General features: G+C 37.6%; 1 protein-coding gene across 1 annotated transcript in view; it reads right to left on the bottom strand.

Annotated features, from left to right (window-relative positions):
• The window catches only part of dennd3a (DENN/MADD domain containing 3a), an 82997-nt gene that overhangs the window by 4811 nt on the left and 55035 nt on the right, over window positions 1-23151 (bottom strand). The window contains exons 14-23 of the mRNA XM_052023455.1: window positions 20090-20194; window positions 10288-10547; window positions 9056-9223; window positions 7795-7921; window positions 6741-6839; window positions 5328-5467; window positions 4600-4760; window positions 4267-4409; window positions 3199-3314; window positions 1362-1499 (exon numbers count right to left, since the gene is read on the bottom strand). Coding sequence (XP_051879415.1) covers window positions 1362-1499; window positions 3199-3314; window positions 4267-4409; window positions 4600-4760; window positions 5328-5467; window positions 6741-6839; window positions 7795-7921; window positions 9056-9223; window positions 10288-10547; window positions 20090-20194 — 1457 coding nt within the window. The remainder of the gene's footprint in view (window positions 1-1361; window positions 1500-3198; window positions 3315-4266; window positions 4410-4599; window positions 4761-5327; window positions 5468-6740; window positions 6840-7794; window positions 7922-9055; window positions 9224-10287; window positions 10548-20089; window positions 20195-23151) is intronic.

Below are 23151 nucleotides of genomic sequence, written 5' to 3'. Positions count from 1 at the left end.
ATCAGGAATTGGAAAATTCAATGTTCATTCCATTGAGTTGTAAGCTTTGTTGTAGTTTCGAACACCTGCAATCTCCTTTGTCTTCATAAGGAAAGGGAAGGTCACTTAATAATCATTCCTAATGCTTTGATTAAATGGAGAGCCATTTCTTGATCCACTGTAGTATGTGTGAGAGAGATACTCCCAGAGTGATAAGATATCTTTATTAGTCACATGTACATCAAAACACACAGTGAAATGCATCTTTGGCATAGAGTGTTCTGGGGACAGCCCGCAAATGTCGCCACGCTTCGGGTGCCAACATAACATGCCCACAACTTCCTAACCCATATGTCTTTGGAATGTGGGAGGAAACCAGAACACCTGGAGGAAACTCACGCAGACATGGGGAGAACATACAAACTCCTTACATACAGAGGCTGGAATTGAACTCGAGTCGTTCGCGCTGTAATAATGTTACACTAACCACCACACTACCATGCCTGCCCTACACAACGTGCCTACTCTATGTGTATTAATGTTGTGATAGGAGAGTGAATGCTGGAGGTGAATGTAGAAGGTATGATTAGTAAGTCTGTGCATGACCTGAAAGTTGTGGATAATGAGGAAGGTTGTCTAAGGCTACAGCAAGATATAGATCAGATGGAACGTTGGGTGGAGCATTGGTAGATGAAATGTAGTACCGACAAGTTGGAGGTGATGGATTTTGGGAAGTCAATAAAGAGTAGGACATCTACAGTAAACGGTAGTGCACTAAGGAATGTTGATGAATAGAGAGAACTTGAGGTTCAAGTACATAGTTTCCTGAAAGTGGCAACGCAGGTAGACAGAATGGTGAGGAAGTCACATGGCACGCTTGCCTTCATAGGTCATGGTATTGAATATAAAAGTTGGTAATGTTATGTCAGAAAACCCATAGTATGTGCAGATCGTCACGTATATGCTGCTCTCTATCCAAGGAGGAAATGAATTTACCCAAGAAAATCAATTGAATCGAGAGGTTTTGTCACCTTCCTGATATAAGCAGCCCACTGGGAGTCTCTGCTAATATCACAGCAACTGGGTATGCTGAGAGAAAAAAACATAAGCACCACCATGACACAGAGATATTTACAAATGTTTGGAGCTGATTATATGAATTACAAAGGCAGAAGACTACAGACCAAGTGGTGGTAAATGGGATTAGTACAGCTGGGAACTTGACAGCCTGTTGCTGTGCTGAATGATTCTAGGACTATAAGAAGTTGAAACACAACTCTGTAATTGCTATTGTGCACCTGTTCATCACCTCCTTAGAGGATCTGAGGCTCTATACATTGTAGAATAATTAAATAAACTTGAAATTTAAGTTATAATATTACCTGATTTTTAACAAATATCATACAATTAATACTGCTGCAATCCTGAAGCTGAACCTTTTGCCAAGGTTTTAATAGATTTTCCATATCCCAAAAACAAACTTCTCCTTTATCAGCACATCCAGTCACAAGTTGATTTTTCTAATAAGATATTAAAGGAAAGAATATCTGAGACAGTGATGTAACTTTGAATACAACTGCTTAGCCTCAAGTCACTAATTCAAGAGAACAGACTCTATACTGCCAACACTAAAGTTGAATCATGTGTTTATATCCATCATTGACTAGCCTATTAAATGAAGTATTTTTCTCATGATTTCACTAGCTGTTGCAAATACACATACATTTTTTTAGTAAAATGCTTACAACACTGCCAAATATACAAAAAGGTTAATTTCATTGGCAGTGCTTTCTTGACAGCCAATATTATTTGCAGGCAACCCCCATGTTATGGAGAGGTGTGTGGCTGTATTCCTAGAAAATGGTCCATATCCTGATTTTCTGCAATTCATTGAGAGTTGGAAAAAAGTTTTAATTTATTTACTTTTTTCACATAAATTTCATAATAGTGAATTTTTATTCCATATCCCAGATTTTTTGGTAGTGGCTGGTGAATTCTGTAAGGGTGAAATTCCATTACCTGAACTGCTGTAATGCAGGAGATGCCTGTACTTTTTTTTACATTTTATCGAATACTGATTTCTAATAATTCACAGAATATTCTTCTACATGCAAGTTACTTTATAAAGGCAACTTAGATGTAAAATTAAGAAAATGGATAACAGACTGAAGGAAAAGATATTAGGAACAATGATTGAAAGTTTGGTCAATGAAGTGAGCTTTAAGGGAATGCTTGATGCCAGAGCGGTCGACAGGTTTAGGAAGGGTATTCCAGAATGTGGAACTAGATAGTTGAAGGAATGCTTCCAATAGTGGCATCATCTGAATAGGCCAAAATCAGGGGATCAGGGTTCAAGCTTGCAGGAGCTTTGTGCAAGTGTGTGGAAATGAATGGATTTAAAAAAGACGATGAGTATTTTAAATTGGGGGCACAGATCATTGTGGTATTGGGGAGGGATATGCTGGAGGATAATGCAAAACTTGCAGGGTAAAAACATGCAAGAGCTGGTTTATATACAGTGGCTGGTCGGGTGGGCACTGGAATAGTTGAATTTGATAACCACGTAAATGAGCAGTTCAGTTGTGAATAGACTGAAGTGGGGGTGGTGTTGGATAACAATTTCAAAGCTGGACGTGGCAGTCTTTGTAACCGAAGTATATGAAGTCAGAAATTCTTGAATTGAGACACAAAATTGGAGAACAGTCTTTTTCAACAGAAGAGGGGATAGAATTATTTGTAGGAGTAGGACCCTCACTTGAGGATATAAAAGGAGGATGTTTAATCAATAAAACAATGAAGGACTTTGGAGAAGGTCAGAAATTTGTAAAGACAGGGAGTTGATTTAGTTGATGAAGTGATGGTAGTACTTTACAAAACAAAGGGAACATTACTGTAATCTATCTTTCCTCACAGGATGATAGTTTTGGGAGAAGAGAGGCCTAACAATGATTGATATGGTCCAGCCACATTTACTGATGGGCATCTAAATATGCTGTCATCAGATACGCAATGGTCTCCATTCCTTGGATTTACAAATTTTGAGGAAATAACTGATTGTGTGGGTAATGTAAACGATTTAGTTGAAGGAGAGGTAACATTTGCTTCAGTACTGTAACTGCATAGCTCTAACATTAACAGATCAGAAATAAAGCTTAAAAAATAAATCAAACAATAGAACTCAATCAGTAGTCATTAATAAAAATAACTTCACTAACCTACCTCAGGAAAGACAAGGAAACAGCTAAAAAAGGCACGACTTCCTTTTGAATTTTCTAATGTCACCTTTCGGCAAACTTGCCCAGTCTTTTTCACTTCCAGCAGGGCGTCTCCTACACCTTATAGAGTCAGAGTGGATATGACTGAAGTATTAATGCCACAGACAATCATTTAACACAGAAATAAAGTAACATATTTTCCTTCAGGGTAAAACAAAACAGGAAAAATGGTCCAGCCGTGGCTATCAAAGGAGTTAAAGTTAGTATTAGGTCAAAGAAAAAGATTTATAATGTTGCCAAAAAAGAGAAAAGCAGCAAGCCAGAGAACTGGGAAATTTTCAGAACGCTTCAGAAGAGGACCAAAGATTGATAATAAGAGGAAAAATAAGTGTGTTGTCTAAGGAGGAAAGCAGGACACTATAAAGACAGTAACTGTATTCACTGCATTTGGCTGATTAATGCAGAGAAATGAGAGGTGCTGCATTTTGGTGGGAAGGAGGGGGTGGCTGGAATATAGAAAATAGGATATTTTTATAAAAGCAATGCAGGAGCAAGGTGTGTGCATATCATTGAAGTGGCAGGGTAGGTTGAGAAAGCAGTTATGGAGGTATACACAATTCTGGGCTTTATCAATGGAGGCAGAAATTATAAAAGCAGGGGATTCATGCTGAACATTTACAAAACACTGATACAGCCTCAACTATTGTGTTCAATTCTGGTTGCCTCATTATAGGAAGGATGTGGAGGCATTGGAGAGAGCCCAGGAAAGATTTATGAGAATAAGGAAATGGCATGGATTTTGGGGATACAGGGTTAGTGCAGGTAAGTGGTGTTGAAATAATAGATCAGCCACAACCTTACTGAATAGCAGAGCATGTGAGAGTGATTAAATACTTACTCCTGCTTCTATTTCTTATGTTTCCTTACAATAACAACATACTTTCACATCAAATTTTATGTGAATTACAATATGGCTTACTAGGTAAAACAATATCATTGTATCCTTAATCGTCCTTAATGTAAATAACCACAGAAGTTTTCTTAAATTAAAGGCAGCATCTTTAATACTCACAGCACCAGAGCATACAATTATGGAGTTTAATGGCAGTAAGTCTGTGGCAGTTGGGCAACTGAAAATTAGTCTTTATCTCCAAAGTGCTCACATCCCAGGAAATGACACTTCCATCTAGACTGCATGAATACACCCGTTTCTGACTAGAAATGTAAGAGAATTTTCAGTTTAACAAAACCTTAATTATTTCCATAAACTGATTTACAAATTTTTATTAAAATATATTAAATCCAGTTTTAATTCATTTAGTCTTCACACCTTATCTTCAAACACTGACATTTTTGAAGTAATAAACTTCCAGACATTTGGAACATACTTGTCAAGGCACGATACCTGAAGTTTGAGCCCTGATCCTCCAAGACCATGTCAGTGACATCGCTGCAGTGTTCGGTCAGCTGTTTGTTGCAGGACATACTGAGAGTATTTATTATGTAAATAGAGGAATCTTGTGAACCTATCCAAACTTGGTCGAATTCCACTCCCAACATACAGTTCTAAAAATAAATTTTAATTCAAGCAGCTTATTTCAGTAAAGAATATAGTTAGTTTCATTGATTAAAAATAATGGTCTTCAGAATAATTCATCTCTACATTGCTAACAGAACGTTAGGGGTATACTTTGTACTTCAATTTTTGGACTGCTATAAACGTTAAAGTAAGCTAGTGACTCCTTGTTTGCTGAAATATTTTGTGATGTAACCAACCCTGCAACTGCTAGGGAATTTCATTCAAAATGACAGGCCACAGCTTTAGACCCACTTTTTATTTTTCTGTGACTACAGCACAAAGAAAAGCCATCAATCTCTCAGAAACTATAATACCAAGTATTCTGCAGACTTTATCATTGAAAATGAGACGAGGATCCTGCAGAATTTATTCTAAATTAGGTATAGACTATTAAAATAATTAAACAAATTATCACCATGGTTAGACAGTTTTATAACTTTCAACAGCTCTGATGGATTATTCTGTATTTGCTGAACTTATTTTCCATGTTGTATTTCACCAGTCTTTAATGCACTAATTTTTTTCTCCCAAAGCCTTCTTTGGTTTAAACTCACCAATTTTGAGTTGCCCACTTGAATGCAATGTTGCTGAATGCACCAGGATGTTGCATCAAAGAGCACTACTTTTCCTTCACTTAATGCACACCATAACTTTGGATTTGCATTGCCATTCTCTTCTGGGTGAGTCAGATCACCTAACAAAATGAAGTGTTCAATTCATGACTTAATTCATGCACAAATAAAAACTGAAGATAAAGAAACTTGCTTTTTCTTTCATCACAACAGTTTCAATTTATTGATTTAAGAAAAAATAAGCAAAATCCAAAAGTAATTTCAGCTTACAAATCAATTCTTTTTATAACTAAAGATGATTCAATCTTATGTCTCCAAGATGGTGCCAGAGTATGGTGACATATTACAAACTGCTCTCTACAGATCTACTCATATTACCACAAAAGATTTAAATCCTCTGATTCAAAAAATAATTTTGTTCCTGAATATGGAATATATGCTGTTGATATATTTAAAAATACATTGCATGTGTGGCTAGATACATGTTGAAATCTTAACCACTGTACCATCAGGCCAATGTGTGTGCGTGCTTGCCTTCATCAGGCAAGACATTAAGTATAACAGCTGGGATGTCACGTTACAGTTGTACAAAATGTTGGTTAGGCCACACACGGAGTATTGTGTGCAGTTTTGGTTGTCACACTATAGAAAAGGGTGTGATTCAGCAGGAGAGGGTGCAGAAAAGATTCATAAGGGGTGTAACCTGAATTGGAAGGCTTGAGTTATAAAGAGAGATTGGATAGGCTGGGTCTATTTTTCTGTAGAGCACAGGAGGCTGAGAGGTGAATATGATAGAGGTATATAAAATTATGAGAGGCATAGATACAGCAAATACCCAGTGTCTGTTTCCCATGGTAAAGGTGTCTAAAACTAGAGGTCATATGCTTAAGATGAGAGGGAGGAGGTTTAATGCAAATCTGAGGAGTAATTTTTTTCACATGAAGTGTGGTTGAACAACAAACAGAATTTAAAATTGACATCAGACATAACCTAGAAAATGGTGAATTTCCTCCCCCTCCCCTTACATTTATTACCCTTACTTTGCTCACCTTAAGCCAGCAAATTTATGCTACAACTCAGTGTCAATGATCAGCTTGTACATCCTTTCTTATTAAAGTTAATTACAAAATACAGCTTGGATATTTTTACTGTGAGATGCCAATATAACCAAAACCATTGCACAAGAAAGTAACAATAGACAGGCTGGATAGTAAACCTTTAACTAATCATGTTTACTTGCAACTGAATCTTATGATATTCATACAGTTTAAGAGTGATTCTTTTTAATCACTGATTTAGTACATTCCATATGGACAAAAAAGTTCTATCTTAGTAGGTCTATCAAATATATCTAATACTTTTATAGCATCTATTTCAAATAACTTATTTTTTTACCTGGTGTATACAAGAGTGCATTCACAGCTTGAGGACTAGTTTGACCTGCAGAAGGATTTATCTTGTGTTTTAAAGTCTCTGAAGTTGTTTTCGGAACGACTAGAATAAGTTTACAATAAAAGAAAAAGTTAAAGAAGAATAAAATTGGATTTAAAAAATTCTGAAATATACATCAAATTAATCAGTATCTATATTATAGAGCAAGTACATTTGGGTTTAGAGTTTTATGTACATGAATATTAATTATCTGATCAAGTATCTGATCAAGAATGCTGATGGAGTTTAGTAGGAACAGAGCAAAGTTTGCAGACGAATACAATGGGAAATGAATCAAGTGTGAAAATGGAGCACTATGGGAATTGGGGCCAGTTGTGTGGATAGAATCTTGAATAACATGTACTGGACAGGAGTACAGCTGGGAGCTGGGAACCAAAGTGTGGCCAGGGTCAGGAACTGGAGGCCAAAGTGTGGCCAGGAATGTGAAAAAGGTGTGCTCAGATTAGGAGAAACTGCAAGGGAGAAGGGTTTTGGGACATGGTGAACTCCAAGTGTGAGGGATCAAGGTAAGGGTGGGTGAAAGGCCAGGTAAGCGAGAAGGAAGGAGGGTGGTAGTGGCCCAAGGCACAGATATATATGTTTGTGAGAGAACGCTGTGTATGCGGCTAGCTCAAGTGCATCAATAAGGAATAGTACGCAATGCTTTAATTTGTTGGTTAATGTGGCTGTCACATGGAAGGATTTTTTGAGAAATGTGTTCCCTCTCCACCCCTTGAAAAAATATTGAGGGCCAGTTGTGCACTTCAACATTTTCTGCTATGTCAGAATGAACATTTAACTTTGTCATAATTTAGATGTGATAATTAAAATGTATATGGCTTGCTTATGGGCCTATCAAGTACTATTACTATAGGCTTTAAACAAGTAAATATTAGTCAATATTTGTACTTCTAGTTATATTTTGAGTAATAACCAATGCAGTCCCAGAGTTCGGAAAAAAGATTACAAAAAATGATTAAACAAATCAGAAAAATTAACAAAGGTTTCTTATTCCTACCCAAATTTCTCATTTGGTCAAAATAAGCCAACTTAGACGCAGCGTAAATGGCTCGTGATTGCGTGCATCCAACCACAGCATCCATCAATAAAACATTTGTCAATGCTTGCTGAATATACTGTGGATCCTAAAAAGCAAGTTAAAAAACATTCAATATTGGAAAATTTAAGTTCTGTGCTTTTGAAGACTTGAGAATACTGAAGTAATCCTATAAAACAGGCTCCCATATTACAGAAATAGAGATGACGTAAATTTCAAAACTTAGTCTAAAACTCCTATTTTTCCCCTTATATTTTCATTCACTTAGCCAATATCCAAGTGTTTCATGCAATGAACTGTGTCATTTACACACAAAGCCCAGTTTCAAATTGTCTGCTCAAGGAAGTTTCCATTTTTAGCTATTCAGATGAAGACAGCACCCTTTCAATGGTGGCTTTACCTCTCTTTCAGCAAGGGATTTACCATTCCTTTCTTATCTATTCACCATCCATTACATTACTCCAGGAATAGAGTTAACTTTCACATACAAGCTATTGTGACCTAGACTCAGCTCTTCCAATTCTGCAACCATTTCCTTGCTGTTGGACCATCTGGCTGACACTGTTCAGGTGTTCACTGTTACAACTTCCTTCAGCTCAACATCAAAGCTACCATTTTAAATGCAGTAAAATTGCAACTTGTATACTCACTGATGCTTGCTGAACTACTATAACTCCCTGTTAAACAAAGGCTTGATTGTAAAAAAAAACCCTCTGTCCCTGTTGCTATTCAACCACCCAGTTATGTGCTTAGGAAAACATAGTGATACATACCTCACCATTATGATTTGCCTATCACTACACACCCCTCAACCATATCTGCTTACTTCAATGTCAATAACATTTCACTTGTCCATCTTTTATGTCAGCTGACATCTCCTATCCAAAAACAAAATCTTTCCTGTCTATCAAATCCACCAATCCCAGCTGTCCTGTCATCAAATTTAACCAATTTTAAATTCCATTTGAATTGAATCCACAAGGGTTTTTGCACTCATGTGGCCATGGAGTCCCTTAAAGACAAGCCTTCATTATTCACCCTAGTTACTTGTAGTACCTCAAGAAACCAAAAGATTGCTATAAAATCTGAATATACAGAAGAGAATGGACAGTGTCAATGGATCACAATTTCTCATGGGATCCTTACCAAATCTGTTAAAGGGTTTGGATTGAGCCTCATAAAACAAATCTGAAATAGTAAGCATTCAAAGTGATCATCAAACCTTGTGCATATCTGCCATTGTGCTCCCAGCCCACATCTCCTTCACAATCAGTTGCCAAAGATCACGTTCAGTCTTTAGGTTTCCAACAAATGGCTCTTTCAGTGCAGTTTTAATTTTCAGAGCAGGGATTCGAAGTGGGAAAAACAGGACTGATACATTTTCAACTTCCTAACAAAAGAGGGAGCAAATAGTACATAAAAACAATTACTTTAATTAATTACTTCAGAGGTGGTTCACAATTTACATCACCCAAATTCACCTCCTCTCAGTGGGCCTCTTTGTTCTCATCTCCACAACCTTGTGCTCTTGTCCTAACTCACAAGAAGTCCTGCATACCCATCTTCCATCTTTGCTGAACTACAACAGCTCCCTGTCAAACAAAGTCTTGATTTAAAAATTCTCATCCTTGCTTTCACATCCTGTATGGTCTTGCCCCTCCCTATTTCTGTAACCTCTTTATGCCTTAAAAACCTCTAAGATTGATGGGCTCCCCCATTCCTGTGTTTTTTTTAATATCGCTGGATTTGATCACTTCATCACTGGAGTTTGTGCCTTTAACTGCAAAAACTCTTTTCTCCCAATTCCCCACCCCCATCACTCCACCTCTTTATACTCCTTTAAGGAAAGCCAACCTCAACCCTAGCTTTAACCATCTTCCTTAATATCTCAGGTGGTTCAAGTCTCAATATTTTTTGTTTCATAATACTCTTTTGAAGCACATTGGGAAGTCTTCTTCTCCAAGTTAAAGACATTTTACAAACAGAAGCTGTTCAGAAGTATAGTTAATATTATTTTGTGGTGTCAAGAATCAAATAAAACACCTCAAAATATAGCATAAATTTCTTTACCTCTTATCTCAAGACTCCAAATTCTATGTTTATCTAATGAAGATCAATATATCTCAAAAGTCAACCAAGATATTAACCATCCCATCTGTTGTTTTCTATTGAAAATAGAATCCATTCTTTTGTTTAAAAAAGTCTAACTGAATAAAGTAGAGAAAATTTATTTTACAGAACATTAATTGAATTGTTAGTAAAGCTACTATACATTGGCAATTTACAAGTATCAGTGGTACAGGGAAGGGCTTGCATTTAATTAATTGGGAGCAGCCTTGCTTCAAACTACCCAAGTAAAGTGACAAGTTATCATCTCTATAACTTATTAAAAAGATAAGAAAAATTACCAAGCATTCATTAAGCTAAGTCATAACAACAATTCCAAAGTAGTACCATGATGTCTCTAAATTTGGTGATTTCAACATAGCCAGGTCTTCCCTCTTTAAGAAGAAACAGTCGTTTCTGTGTTAATGCAATTTTTCCCACACCATAGTTGGTCTTCACAGATGATGACAATTTAAAGACACTCTCATTTTTATCCAGGTATTCTATCACTTCCAAAGGAAGGTTAACTTCATGAGCCTCAGCTTCTGATTCTTTCCAAAAATTGTAGAAGTCTTTAAATGTCTCAGGATCAATCTGTTTCACGTGCCCTTAAATACAAATAAAAATAAATTCTTAGTGCGCGATTTTCATAAAATTTCAAGGATTATAATTTCTTCGATGTAAACATGAAAAGATTTCCTAAAGGCATTGCCTGTCTTCTAAGAGAAAACCTTATTTTATATTTTCATTTTTCATACTGTTGTTTCTCTTTATTGCAACAAACAAAGCAGTTATTAAAGTGAGTATCACTAATTGTTCCAAATTAACAAATTTGGGTAAAATATATGGATACCAATTTTACAAATACAAGTTTCCAGTAGGAAAGCCTCACCCAAATGAAGTAAAGATTGAGAAATAATAGGCATTTGCCAAGATTTTTCATCCATTAAGATCCATGCAGAACAGTACGGGCTCATAACAATCAAAACTTAAAACTCTTAAATTCATAATGTTGAAAAAATTGTGTCAGCTTAATGTTGCATGTTATACAGAATGTTGAAGCACCAAGACACATTATCAAGCAGTAATAAGATTCTGGATCAATTGTATTTGGCTGAATTATTAATTGTTCTGCAAAACTGCCAAATGCAAAGTAGCTCTTCTTCAGAGGCAGTTAAAGAGAGAAAATATTAGTTGAAGCAAAGCAACAAATACACCTACAAGAGCTACATGAAAACTAAATCACCAACACAACCTTTATATACAAAATAATTATATATCATAAGAGATGATATTTAGTCTTTCATTTTTCCGTCTGATCTCCTAAACATTTCAGCACAATTTGCAAAATATTCCCAACTTCACCAGCAGGATAGTAAGCTAACATCAGCACCTACTCCCAGGTCAATATCCCTAGCTTTAACGCCCTAGTTACACTCATTCAGCTATGTTGCATGCCCGACACTTGACACCCAAAACTCTGTTCAGAGCTGTGCCATGAGGAGAGATTACCAAGAGAAGAAAATGTTCAAAGATGTGCTCAAAGCTCATATTTAGCATTGAGAACCTTGAGTTTATGCTTCAAGATCATTCACAGCCCTGCATAAGCGGCAGAAGAAGTGTACCCCCTTACAAACTACACCACCTCCCCCCACCAATCCTGTCAGCCACCTACTGCCCCCATTTGTCTGCAGTTTCCACATTAGCATCATTTCCTATCTCCACGCCTACAAAACTTGAATGGTAGTAGAAGCAGGAAGAATAACAGCAGGTGTAGCAGCAAAAGGATGTCCCATAAAGAACATATTCCTTTTCAGGATTCAATTTCTGCTTCTCTGAAAAAGCTTTTCTCTTAAAATTTAATAAAACATAGAATTTGATATATTTAAAGTTTTATTAAATTCATACTTCCCTCTGAAAAACTGTGTGATCTCAGCATTAGCTTTGGGACAACATTCTCATCGCAAAGCAGGTTATAGGTCAAAAATCTCACTCCAAAAACATTACATGATTTAGCCTCATACCTCAAAACCATATTGAGTCCTATCCAAGTAGTATCTTTTGGATAATATGTGGAACCAAAGTATCATTTGTCCTCTTGAGAATACTTCACTATTTTAAGAGGTGGGAGATCTTTCTGGTGCCATTACCAGTACTTAGCTCTCAAGAAACATCACTAAAATGGATAATCTTCTACCCAATGTTTGAAGAATTCATGGGTATCCAATCATTGTTACTTCTCAAATTTTGTTTCATTCCAAAGTGCATTGAATAGAAAATAACCGTACAAAAAAAAACCTAAAAAAACAGATGGCATGTTGTGGAACAAGTAAATTCTGGAGTTACTTTGCAGTGGGTACAAAGACTGAGTAAAAATGGAACAGAAATTACAAGATTAAAAGTATTCCACCAACACATCACAAAATGATTAAAGTTAAAGACATGCAACTTTGGGAAGCATTAAAAAGCACAGTAATTTTTGGACAACATCAAACATTTAATCTGTTTAACTTATCAATTTTATGTGGAAGACCAGATCGCTAGCCTATCACTGAGATATAATGCACTGTCGAAGTAAAATCCCTCTCCCCTTACTCTTCCTAAGATACATATTTTAGAATAGATCTGATCCTGCTTTTGCAGCAGCAATTTGCCACCAAGACCAAGAAAATAGAAAATAAAAAACACATTTACAGTTAAAGTGTGCTAAATTTCAGTAATAGTGATTCTTGGAGTGCAGTGGTCTCAAGAGAGTGTGGGCATTGGTGAGTGATTGAGCTTTGGTGAGGTGAGGTCTGAGGGAACTGTTCAACACTGACCTTTGGTTGCACCATGTGACACTGCTACCTGCCAGTGTAGGAACAAACATTGCATTGCATTTTAAGGGGCCCTTTCTTAATTAAAAGTACTGCAGGAGAGCCCAGTCCCTTGCATTGTATAGTTTGCAGCATGTGGAAATTCCGAGATGCTCCTTGTGGTCTGGATGACTACATCTGCGTGGAGGTGCCTCAAGTGTGGCCATCTTGAGCACAGGCCGGAGATACTAACGCGTATCTGCAAAGCTGAAAGTAATGCGAATAGCGGTTTTAGATGTGGTCACCCCACAACTGAAAGAAGGATGTACAGAGAAGAAATGGGTTACCACAAGGCAGAGGAAGGGAAGCAAGAATGCAGTCAGGGAAACTTCAGAGTTCATCTAATTCCAAAACCATTATTCTGTTGGAAAATGGTGGGGAAAAGTGCATCTCTGAGGAGTCCAGCCAATGCCAAGATTGTGGCACCAAGTGGTTCAGTTACACAAGGGGGGGAATAGCAATAGTCCAAAAGCATTAGTGGTTGAAGACTTGACAGAAAGAGGAATAGACAGATGCTTATGTGGCCATAAAAGTGAATCTATGATGGTACATTGCCTTCACAATGCCAGGGTCAAGAATGCCACAGAATGGTTGTTAGGCACTCTAAAAGGGGAGGGTAAACAGCTATAGGTCATTATTCACATGGGTAAAACGAAAAATGAGGTCCTGCAACATGAATTTAAAGTGCAGGGTAGCAGATTACAGAGCAGGATCTCTAAGGTTATAATCTCTGGTTTATTTCAGGTGCCACAAGCTAGTGGGTACAGTAAAAGGAATATTGGTCAGAAGAATGTGTGGGAAACAGGATGGTTTAGGAGGGAGGAATTTAGATTTCCAAATCACTGGGATAGTCAAATATAGAAGGAAAACTAGGTCAGTCCAGTACATAGAAAAGACAAGGGAATAATAAGGCATCTATTTTAATGCAAGGAGTCTGACTTCTAAGCATTGATTGGCACATGGTTAAAGGAGGCAGGAATGGCAGCTCAACATTGCAAGGTATAGAAGTTTCAGGCATGACAGGTGGGATAGAATAAGGAAGTGGCATTGCAATATTGATTAAGGAGTCTGTTATTACAGTAGTAAGGAAGGATTTCCCAGAAGGTTCCGGATATGAGGCCATATGGTTAAAGCCTAGGAACAAAAAGGGGGATGATCATTTTGCTGGTGCTAGTCTCCTGACAGTTGGCAGGACATGGAGCAGATGTGTAGACAAATCACAGAGAAGTATAAGAGTAATAGGATTATAGTAGCAGAGGACTTAAACTTTACTAAGGAAGAACATTGTAGTTGGAGAATTCAGAGAGGGAAATGATGGGAAATGCTAGAACATGTTGTCATTAAAAAGGTGGTGGCACTGGATATCTTAGCAGACTTAGGAGGTAGATAAATCCCCAGAGTCTGATGAAATACATCTCAAGCTGCTATGGGAAGAATGGGAGGAGATTGCCAATGTTGACGGGGATTTTTAATTCTTCACTGACAACAGGTGAAGTGCTAGATGACTGGAGGACAGAAAATGTAGTAACTTTAATCAAGAAGGGCGGCAGGGATAAGCCAGATAATTACAGGCCTGCAAGTCCAACAATTCATTCTATAATTTCACCCTCCATAAACAAACCACACAACAAACCTCCACTATACAAGTTCATCTAACTAAAAAACAATCATGAGCCTTCCTAGGCACTACTGCTGCACGAAAATTACAAACCTTGCAATGACACTCAAAAAAAATTCTGTGCAAGTGGGGAGGAGGCTGAAGGGGTTGAGAGTGGTAGTCTCAATATATTTGGTATCAGAAACAAGAGTATGGAATCAATCACTTGATCCAATTTCAGGGTACTGAACATTAGTGCTGTAACTCCTAGTATTACAATACAATTCCTGTGTTCCCTTTACAATAATACAAGGTGACTAGATTCTCCATATCTAAATGGATTGCTAATTCAGAGTTCACTTGCAAACAGAATTCCAAAGAAAAATGCTTCCTTTCATTCACATTATATTATTCAATCTTGAAACATGACATAATTTGATTTGGAATGCAATCCCAATCACATGTTTAATGCTCTGTCACCTTTCTAGTGATGTGCTAAGTTTCAACATCCTGAGATATAAAGTAACTGCAGCAGAAGACTTAATCATTCAAATCAGCATTTAAATAAAATAATATTCTTGAGCATAAAAAACAGAATCCTCGATAATAATTGTTCAGAAACAATCATGCAACTGGATCCTTTACTTCCTTATCGACCACAGTCAGTGCGGATCGGTAATAACATCTCCTTCTCGCTGACGATCAACACAGGCACACCTCAAGGATGTGTGCTTAGCCCACTGCTCTACTCTCTCTACACTCACGACTGTGTGGCTAGGCACAGTTCAAATGCCATCTATAAATTCGCCGATGACACCACTTGTTGGCACAATCTCAGATGGCGACGAGGCATACAGGAGTGAGATGGATCAGCTGGTTGTGTGGTGTCGCAACAACCACCTCACATTCAACATCAGCGAGACCAAGGAATTGATTGTGGACTTCAGGAGGGGAAGTCCAGAGAAAACATGCCAGTCCTCATTGAGGAGTCAGCAATGTAAAGAGTGAGCAGCTTCAAGTTCCTGGGCATCAACATCTCAGAGGATCTATCCTTGGCCCAACACATTGATGTAATCATGAAGAAGGTACACCAACGGCTCTACTTCATTAGGAGTTTGAGGAGATGTGGGATGTCACCAAAGACTCTTGCAAATTTCTACAGATGTATGTTGGAAAGCATTCTGACTGGTTGCATCACCACCTGGTATGGAGACTCCAATGTGCAGGATCAAAAGAGGCTGCAGAGGATTGTAGACTCAGCCAGCTCCATCACGGGCACCATCAAGGAAATCTACAAGAGGCGGTGCCTCAAGAAAGCGACATCCATCATTGAAGACCCTCACCATCCGGGACATGCCCTCTTCTTATTACTACCATCAGGGAGGTGGTACAGCTGCCTGAAGACCCACACTCAACATTTCAGGAACAATTTCCTTCCCCTCTGCCATCAGATTTCTGAACGGTCTATGGACCCATGAATTCTTCCTTGTTATTCCTCTCTTGCACTATTTAATTTTTGGTAACTTTTAGTAATTTTTATGTCTTGCACTGTACTGCTGACGCAAAACAACAAATTTCACGACATATGTCAGTGATAATAAACCTGATTCTGATGTAGTTTTAGAAAGAGAAGATATACTTGAGTGGGCAAGGACAGAATCCATTTGGTTATAGCTGACATCAAAAATAGATATGATCACACTACTGTGGTATTCTACACTACTCCAAAAAGTGAGGAGGAAATAGAGGAGCAAACCTGTAAGGAAGTTACAGAGGTGTTGCCTGCATGAAAGTGGCAACACAAGTGGATAAGCTGGTAAAGGAGGCATGCAGCATACTTGCCTCCATTGGTTGGGGCATTGCGTATAAAAGCTGGGAACCCATGCTTCAGCTGTGTAAAACTTTAGTTAGGCCACATTTGCAGGACTCTGTGCAGTTCTGGTCTCCACACTACAGGAAAGACGTGGAGGGTTTGGAGAGGGTGCTTAAGAGGTTCCCCAGGACATTGCCTGGATCAGAGTGCATTAGCTGTAAGGAGAGTTAGACAAACTTGGATTAGTTCCTCTGGAACGTCAGAGACTGAGTGGAGACCTGTCAGAAGAATATATAGTTATGAGAAACTTAGATGGGATAGATGGTCAGAGATTCCGCCACCACCACCCCCCCCCCACCTCCCCCCAGGGTGGAAGTGTTGAATATTAAAGGACATAGGTTTGAAGCAAGTGGGGGGAAAGAGAGTAGTAGGTACCTGGAATGTGCTGGCAGGGTAGAAGCAGATATGATAGCAATGTTTAAGAGGCATTTAGACAGACACATGAACAGGCAGAGAAAAGATTATGTGCATGGAGATGGAATTAGTTAGATTGTCATCATGGTAGGCAAAGACGTGGTAGGCCAAAGGGCCTGTTGCAGTTCTGTACTGTTCTGTGTTGTTCTATGTGCAAGAACCAGAGAGTAGTGGTACAATTACCCAAAAATGTGAGACTAAAAGAAAAAGATGGGGAAAATTTCTGAAATATGTTTGAAGAGAACTTCCTTGACCAGTATGACCCAACCCAATTAAGAAGGCGGCATTGCCGGATCTGCTGCTGCGGCATAAAGCAGTCAAGTAGCCCAGTTGTCAGTGGGACAACATTTTGGTAAGAATCATCTAAATCTATTTAGATTAGTAGTGAAGAGAAAAGAATAATTTAAGGTAGAGCTTCAATGGGATAAGATCTAGCAAAATGTGAACAAAGATTGGCAAGAAATATTGGAGCATAACTTTGAGGAAGAGCAGTTTCAGGGACAAGCTAAGTACATTCCCACAAAAGAGAAAGCTATAAAGACTTGGATGATAGGGCAATGGAAAACATGAAGAAACAAAAAAAAGTGTATGATGCAAATTGGGTGAATTCCAGTAAAAACCATACTAGATACAATAAGTTGAGAGGGGAATTTAAGGGGACCATAAGACCATCAATGATGAAATATTATTGTAACAGAATGGCAATTAACAAAAGGAAACCCAAACATCATCTACCAGTACGTAAATGGTAAGGAGGTATTTAGAGATGACATGGACCTGTTAGGGACAAAGAAAATTATATTTGTTTAGAGGAATGGGGCACAGCTACAATACTTAGTACAAAATACTCTTTAAGGAAGAAGATGCTGACAAAACAGATTAAATGTTGATAGGAAGAACTGGAAAATCTGGCTATGCTTGGAGTGGGTAAGTCTCTTGTCCTGGACTGGCTTCCATTTGAAGCTGTGAAGGGAGATGGAAAATGCAGAAGACTTGCAATCAATCTTCCAATCTTTTTTAGATTCTGGGTTGGTGTTAGATGATTGGTAAGTGGCCAATTTCACACCCTTTTCCAATAAAGAAGATAAGGATATCGCTATGATCATCAGGCAGAACAATTTAGCAACAGTGGTGGGTAAGGTTTGAGAAATAATAATCAGGAAAGATAGTGAATGTTTTCTATATGAATTTTAAGAATGTTTTTGATAAAGTACCATCAAAAAGACTGGTTAATATAATTGAGGCGCTAGCTTGGACAAAAAAATTGGCTTAAGGATGCAAAGGAGCTTGTTCTGGTAAATAGTCGCTTTCAGATTAGTGGATAATGGTATTTCCAAGATCTGTGCTAAGAACATTGCTATAATATATAATGGCCTGAATATGGGTATACAGGGGAAAATTTCACAATCTGCCATAGAAACCAAACTTGAATTGTCGCAGACCAGCAGGTGGAAAGACACCTGGAACTTAATAACAAAAAGTGTGAAATGGTGCATTTTGACAGAAGTATTTAGGAGATACAATTCAGACTGAAGATGCACAGTTCTGAAGAGCATATAGCAATAGAGATTCCTGGGGGGTTCAGCTGCATAGATTTTTTTTTGAAGTTGACAGGACTTAATGAAAGAATAGTTAGCAAAATGTAGAGCATCTTGGACTTTATTGAGACACAGAGTACAAAAACATGGAAGTTATACTGAACCTTTAGCTCTCGTTAGGCCGCAATTAGCATAATACATCCAGCTTTGGTCACCACTTTAAGGAGGATATGAGTGTCCTCAAAAGGTACATAGGAGATTTACCAGAATGGTTCCTAGGAACAAGAGACTTGAACCAGAGATTGGAGAAGCTGTGTTTGTTTTCCTTGCAGGAAAGGAAGTTATTGGGAGATTTGTTAGATCAAGATTATGAAAAATTTAGTTAAGGTAGACAAAGAAAAGCTGTTCCTATTAGCTGAAGCTCTGGACCATCACTGAGATACACATCAGTAAAAACTTTCTTTTTTTTAAAAGAAAATGAGCCAGTGTTGATGTCTTCGAACTTGCTGCCTTCAAAGCAGGCTGTGGCAGATATGATTAATGATTTCAAAAGGAAGCTGGATAGGCACTAGGGGGAAATAAACTTGTAGACCTACAAGTACATTCAACTCTGAAGAACACTTCACAAGTACATTATCAACTCTGAACAATGGCAACAAAAATAAGGTGTCCAAAAATTTGGTTGAAAAGTTAGGTTTCGAAATAAGGTAAGTCTTAAAACAAAAGTTTAAGGAGCAAATTCCCTACCTGAAAGCCTAAGCAACAGAAACCATTATTGCCGAAGGTATAGTGATTAACATCAAGGGCCCACAGGAGACCATAACCAGAGTACAGAGATTATTGAGGTTAAGAGCTAGGAAGGGGAAAGCCATGGCAGGATTCCAAAATGATGATGATAAATTTAAAACCAAAAGACAAGAAAATAAAGACAAACAATGTAGATCAATGAACACAGAAATTGTAGTTGAATGGGACTTGGAAGTTAGAAAAACAAAGCAGTCCATATCATCAGACAACAAGACCATATCAACAATATGGTAAGGTAAGGTCAAATAATATTCATGCCTCACTACTCTAAGCATTACCATCTCCAACAAAAAAATTAATTACATGGCCTTGTATCCCATACCAACACCAAATTTCCCACAAACAAAAAGGGTCAAAAACCCAATTGGACCAGCTATATAAATTACAAGGTTTCTATATCCCAGCCAAATGCTGTGCATTCTGAAATAAGTAGCACCTCCCAATTCCCAAACCGTGACCTATAATCTACAACCGAGTTTGCTGGAATACTCCCAACTTGCTGGATGGGTGCAACTGCAACATCATTCAACAAGTCTGACACATCAAAAGCAAAGCACTTGATCATCACCCCACCAGCTTCAACATCCATTCCCTCCTCCACTAGTGTATTATGTATATTACCTCTTACAAGATGCAATGTATAGGCTATTTCATCAGTACCCATCAAACCCACAAGCTTTAGTGCTGAGGACAAGCACAGCAAGTGCCTGTGAATACCATCACCCTCAGCTGTCCCACCAAATCGCACTCTGACATGACTTGACAATATATCTATCCCTTCGTACCCAATGAATCAAAGTACTAAAATTGGCTACATAAAGGAATAAAAGGAGTGCCTCCACCTCAAGCACTGCAACAGTTCAGGAAGCCAGCTCATCTCCATATTTTTTTTGAAAGGACAGTGAGATGGATAGTAAATGCCTGGTTTGCCAGAGAATAAAAGGAAATTCAATTACAATAAAAGTAGATGAGTTTTTAAACATTCTGGACATGACAATTTTATTAAAAAAGAGCATGAATGTTGGTGTTAGTTTATGGTGATGGTCCAGCATTATATTCTGCTTACCAGTCCCAGACGATACATAAAACACTGATCTTGAAACCACTTTAACCGTTGAAATTGGCTCCGAAGGCATGTCACGATATTTAAGTTTGTTCTTTTCAGATTTGACTGAGGGAAAACAATATAGGTAAAACAATGGAGAAGTGTTTTGAGAAGTGGGTGAAGGATTACTTCCCTACCTAACCAGCTGAATAGAAAATATAAAGCCATGCACTATTCTCAATCTAACATTTAGTGAAATTTTGGGTCAATTTAAAGGAGATGGGAATTTACAATAGTGAAGCTTCAACTGATGAGGACTAAAGGACTTACCTTGAAACTGGCCACCAGTAAATTTATCATTATTGTACTGGATTTTGCAGTAGGAATAATGAAGCTATCAAACATTCCTTGAAGGTTTGAAAAGTGTAAGCTGGACACCAGAATTCACACAGATTTAACTCTGGAAATTGGAAAATACCAGACATTTTATCCTGCCCCCTTGCAAGCTTTACTAAACTGAAATCTCAGAGATTCTCATCATTCAAACACATGAAGGAGTCTGAAGTTGTTCTCACTCATCCAAGTCCTGAATATAAACTACTTTATTTTTTCTCTCCTTAGGATTCCTTTCCTCTCACTCCTTTTGCCAACCATGGCTACTTTGTGAGTAAAGTACTTTTCCCCCCTTTAAAAGTATACATTGATCCTGTATTGTCAAATTCTTCTCTGAACACTCAATTCATTGGAGTTTTAGCCAATGACAGTTTTGACTAGTTTGTTGTCATCAATATCATTCCATTAAAGTCAAACTTACCAAAATCTGGAATCTGACCAAGTCTATTAAGTTTCTTCTTTCAAAAGTAGGATTGAATTTGATCATATTATGATCACCTTTCGATAAACATTCTTTATTGTCAGATTATTAACAAAGTTTTGTCCATTTATGATCAATAAATACATGTAGCCTGCCCTAATGTTACATGATCATGTCCCTATGACATCCAACAGCATTACCACTACCAAATTCCGCATGATCACTAACCAAGGTCATCATCACCCAGAGATTTAAAATGCCTAGCCTACCTCCCAACTCCCCAAAACCTTTCCAATATCTACAAGGCAAAATTCAGGAATGCAGCACAATACTCTATTTGTCTGTAAATGCAGCTTCAGAAACCCTCAAAAAACTTAACACATCCAAAACAAACCATTTATCATTAAATATTTACTTCCTCAGCACTGGAACACCGTGGCTGCTGTGTGTACACCAGCTACAACAGGCACAGCAGCAACATCAAGGCTTCTTTGACAATAGATCTCAAACCTGAATTCTCTGTTGCCTAAAGGATATAGGCAGCAGTGGCACAGAAACACCATCAGCTATGTTTCTCTCCATGTCACACATGATTCTGACTTAGAAATAAATCCAGTTCCTTTATCACGTTGGTCAAAATCCTGGAATTCCTCACCTAACAGCTTTATGGGAGTACTTCCACCAAGTAGACGGCAACTGTCCAAGTAGGTGGCACAGAACCATACTCAAAGGCAATTAAGAATAATCATTAAATATTGACCTTGCCAGGAATGGCTATATCCCCCATGAGCAAAAATGAAACATGGGGAACTATTGTATTTGATAAAATGGTTGAACCACAAGTGGGATAAGTGAAGAAACATGGGGAGGATCCTGCATTACAGCTGTTAACCAGTGCTACATTATAAGCATTTGCTTCATCATCATTATTCATCATTTTTATAAATGACTTGAAAGATAGAAGTATGCAAATGATTATGATTTGCTGCTAATCCTCAATGCTGTCAATATGCACAAATGCAAAATGAAACAGGAAAGATTTCTGAACTGATAAGTGACAGATACAATTACAAATGTGTAATGTAACAAGGCCAATAGAAAGAAAGTCAAAATTTATAGGGCACTTTTCACAACCTAAATTCTCCAAAGTGAGAAAATAGAAGAACTTTTATTTACAACATTGACGACTATACTTTTCACAATGGATGTTTTGGGTCCAAAATTCAAGATATACGCAAAACAGTTTGTAAAGTTCAGCTGATGGTCTATGCCTTTATTACAGTATAGATACTCTAGTACCAATTACAAGAGATCACACTTTATGTGGAAAAACTTTCTAATATACATCCCACTCTGTTAGCACTGATTCGTCCCTCCTCATGTTTACTGGACCACTGAAAGTTGATCCTCCAAAAACCACAGCCTGAATATCTCATTCTTGCTGTTAATAAAGTCCTACTACACCTTAAGTTGGTGCCCATTTCTCCCTCTTATTTGATGATTAAAGATTAATGGAAAAAATACAATTACTGTCAAATTTTAAATCTCCGAATACCTGAAAAATAAGATGCAATTTCAGATTTTTTAAAATCAAGTTTAAATAAAGATCATTGCTATTTTTTCAATATATTATTTCATGTTAAGCAAAAGAACTGGTAATCTTTCACCCAAACTTAAAAGTCGTACATTATGGTGCAGCCATCCAGCAAACCTTCATTAATTCAACTTATTTAATCAAAATCTCTACCTCCTACCCAACAACTGAAGTGCAAGTTAGTTTTCTGCACTTCACATTAATGGAGATTTGAAGAAATACTTATCTTATGTGGATTACATGGAGAGAGAAAAATAAAATCAAGAGAGCAAGTATCAGTAGAGATAAAAAGAAAGAAAAAGAGAAAGAAAAAGGAATCGAGAAACAGACAGACAAATGGAGATCAAAATTGAGAGGTGAAAGCAAAATCAGGAAGGATGCAAAGGCAGGGTACCAACCTGATCCTGTTAAGTCTCAAGCAGACTGAGCCAAGTTATGATTACATTGAAAAGTTTAATTCTTTTTCCATCTTGCTGCTGGTACATGAGCAATGGCAACTAGATCACCTGTTTAGCCAAAATGCTGGTACCACTGAAGTGCAAAAACAAATATAATATTGCAATTTACATCATTCTACATAATATCCTGAATAACACAGGTGTTTTTGTGAGTTCATGCCTTGTGGACTGAATTCAAATTCATGGAAATATTGCAACAAAAAACTACCCCAGAATC

Source organism: Pristis pectinata, chromosome 9 (genome assembly GCF_009764475.1).
Source record: "Pristis pectinata isolate sPriPec2 chromosome 9, sPriPec2.1.pri, whole genome shotgun sequence".
Taxonomy (NCBI): domain Eukaryota; kingdom Metazoa; phylum Chordata; class Chondrichthyes; order Rhinopristiformes; family Pristidae; genus Pristis; species Pristis pectinata.
Note: the sequence above shows the minus strand (reverse complement) of the source record. Positions and strands in the feature narration are given on the sequence as shown.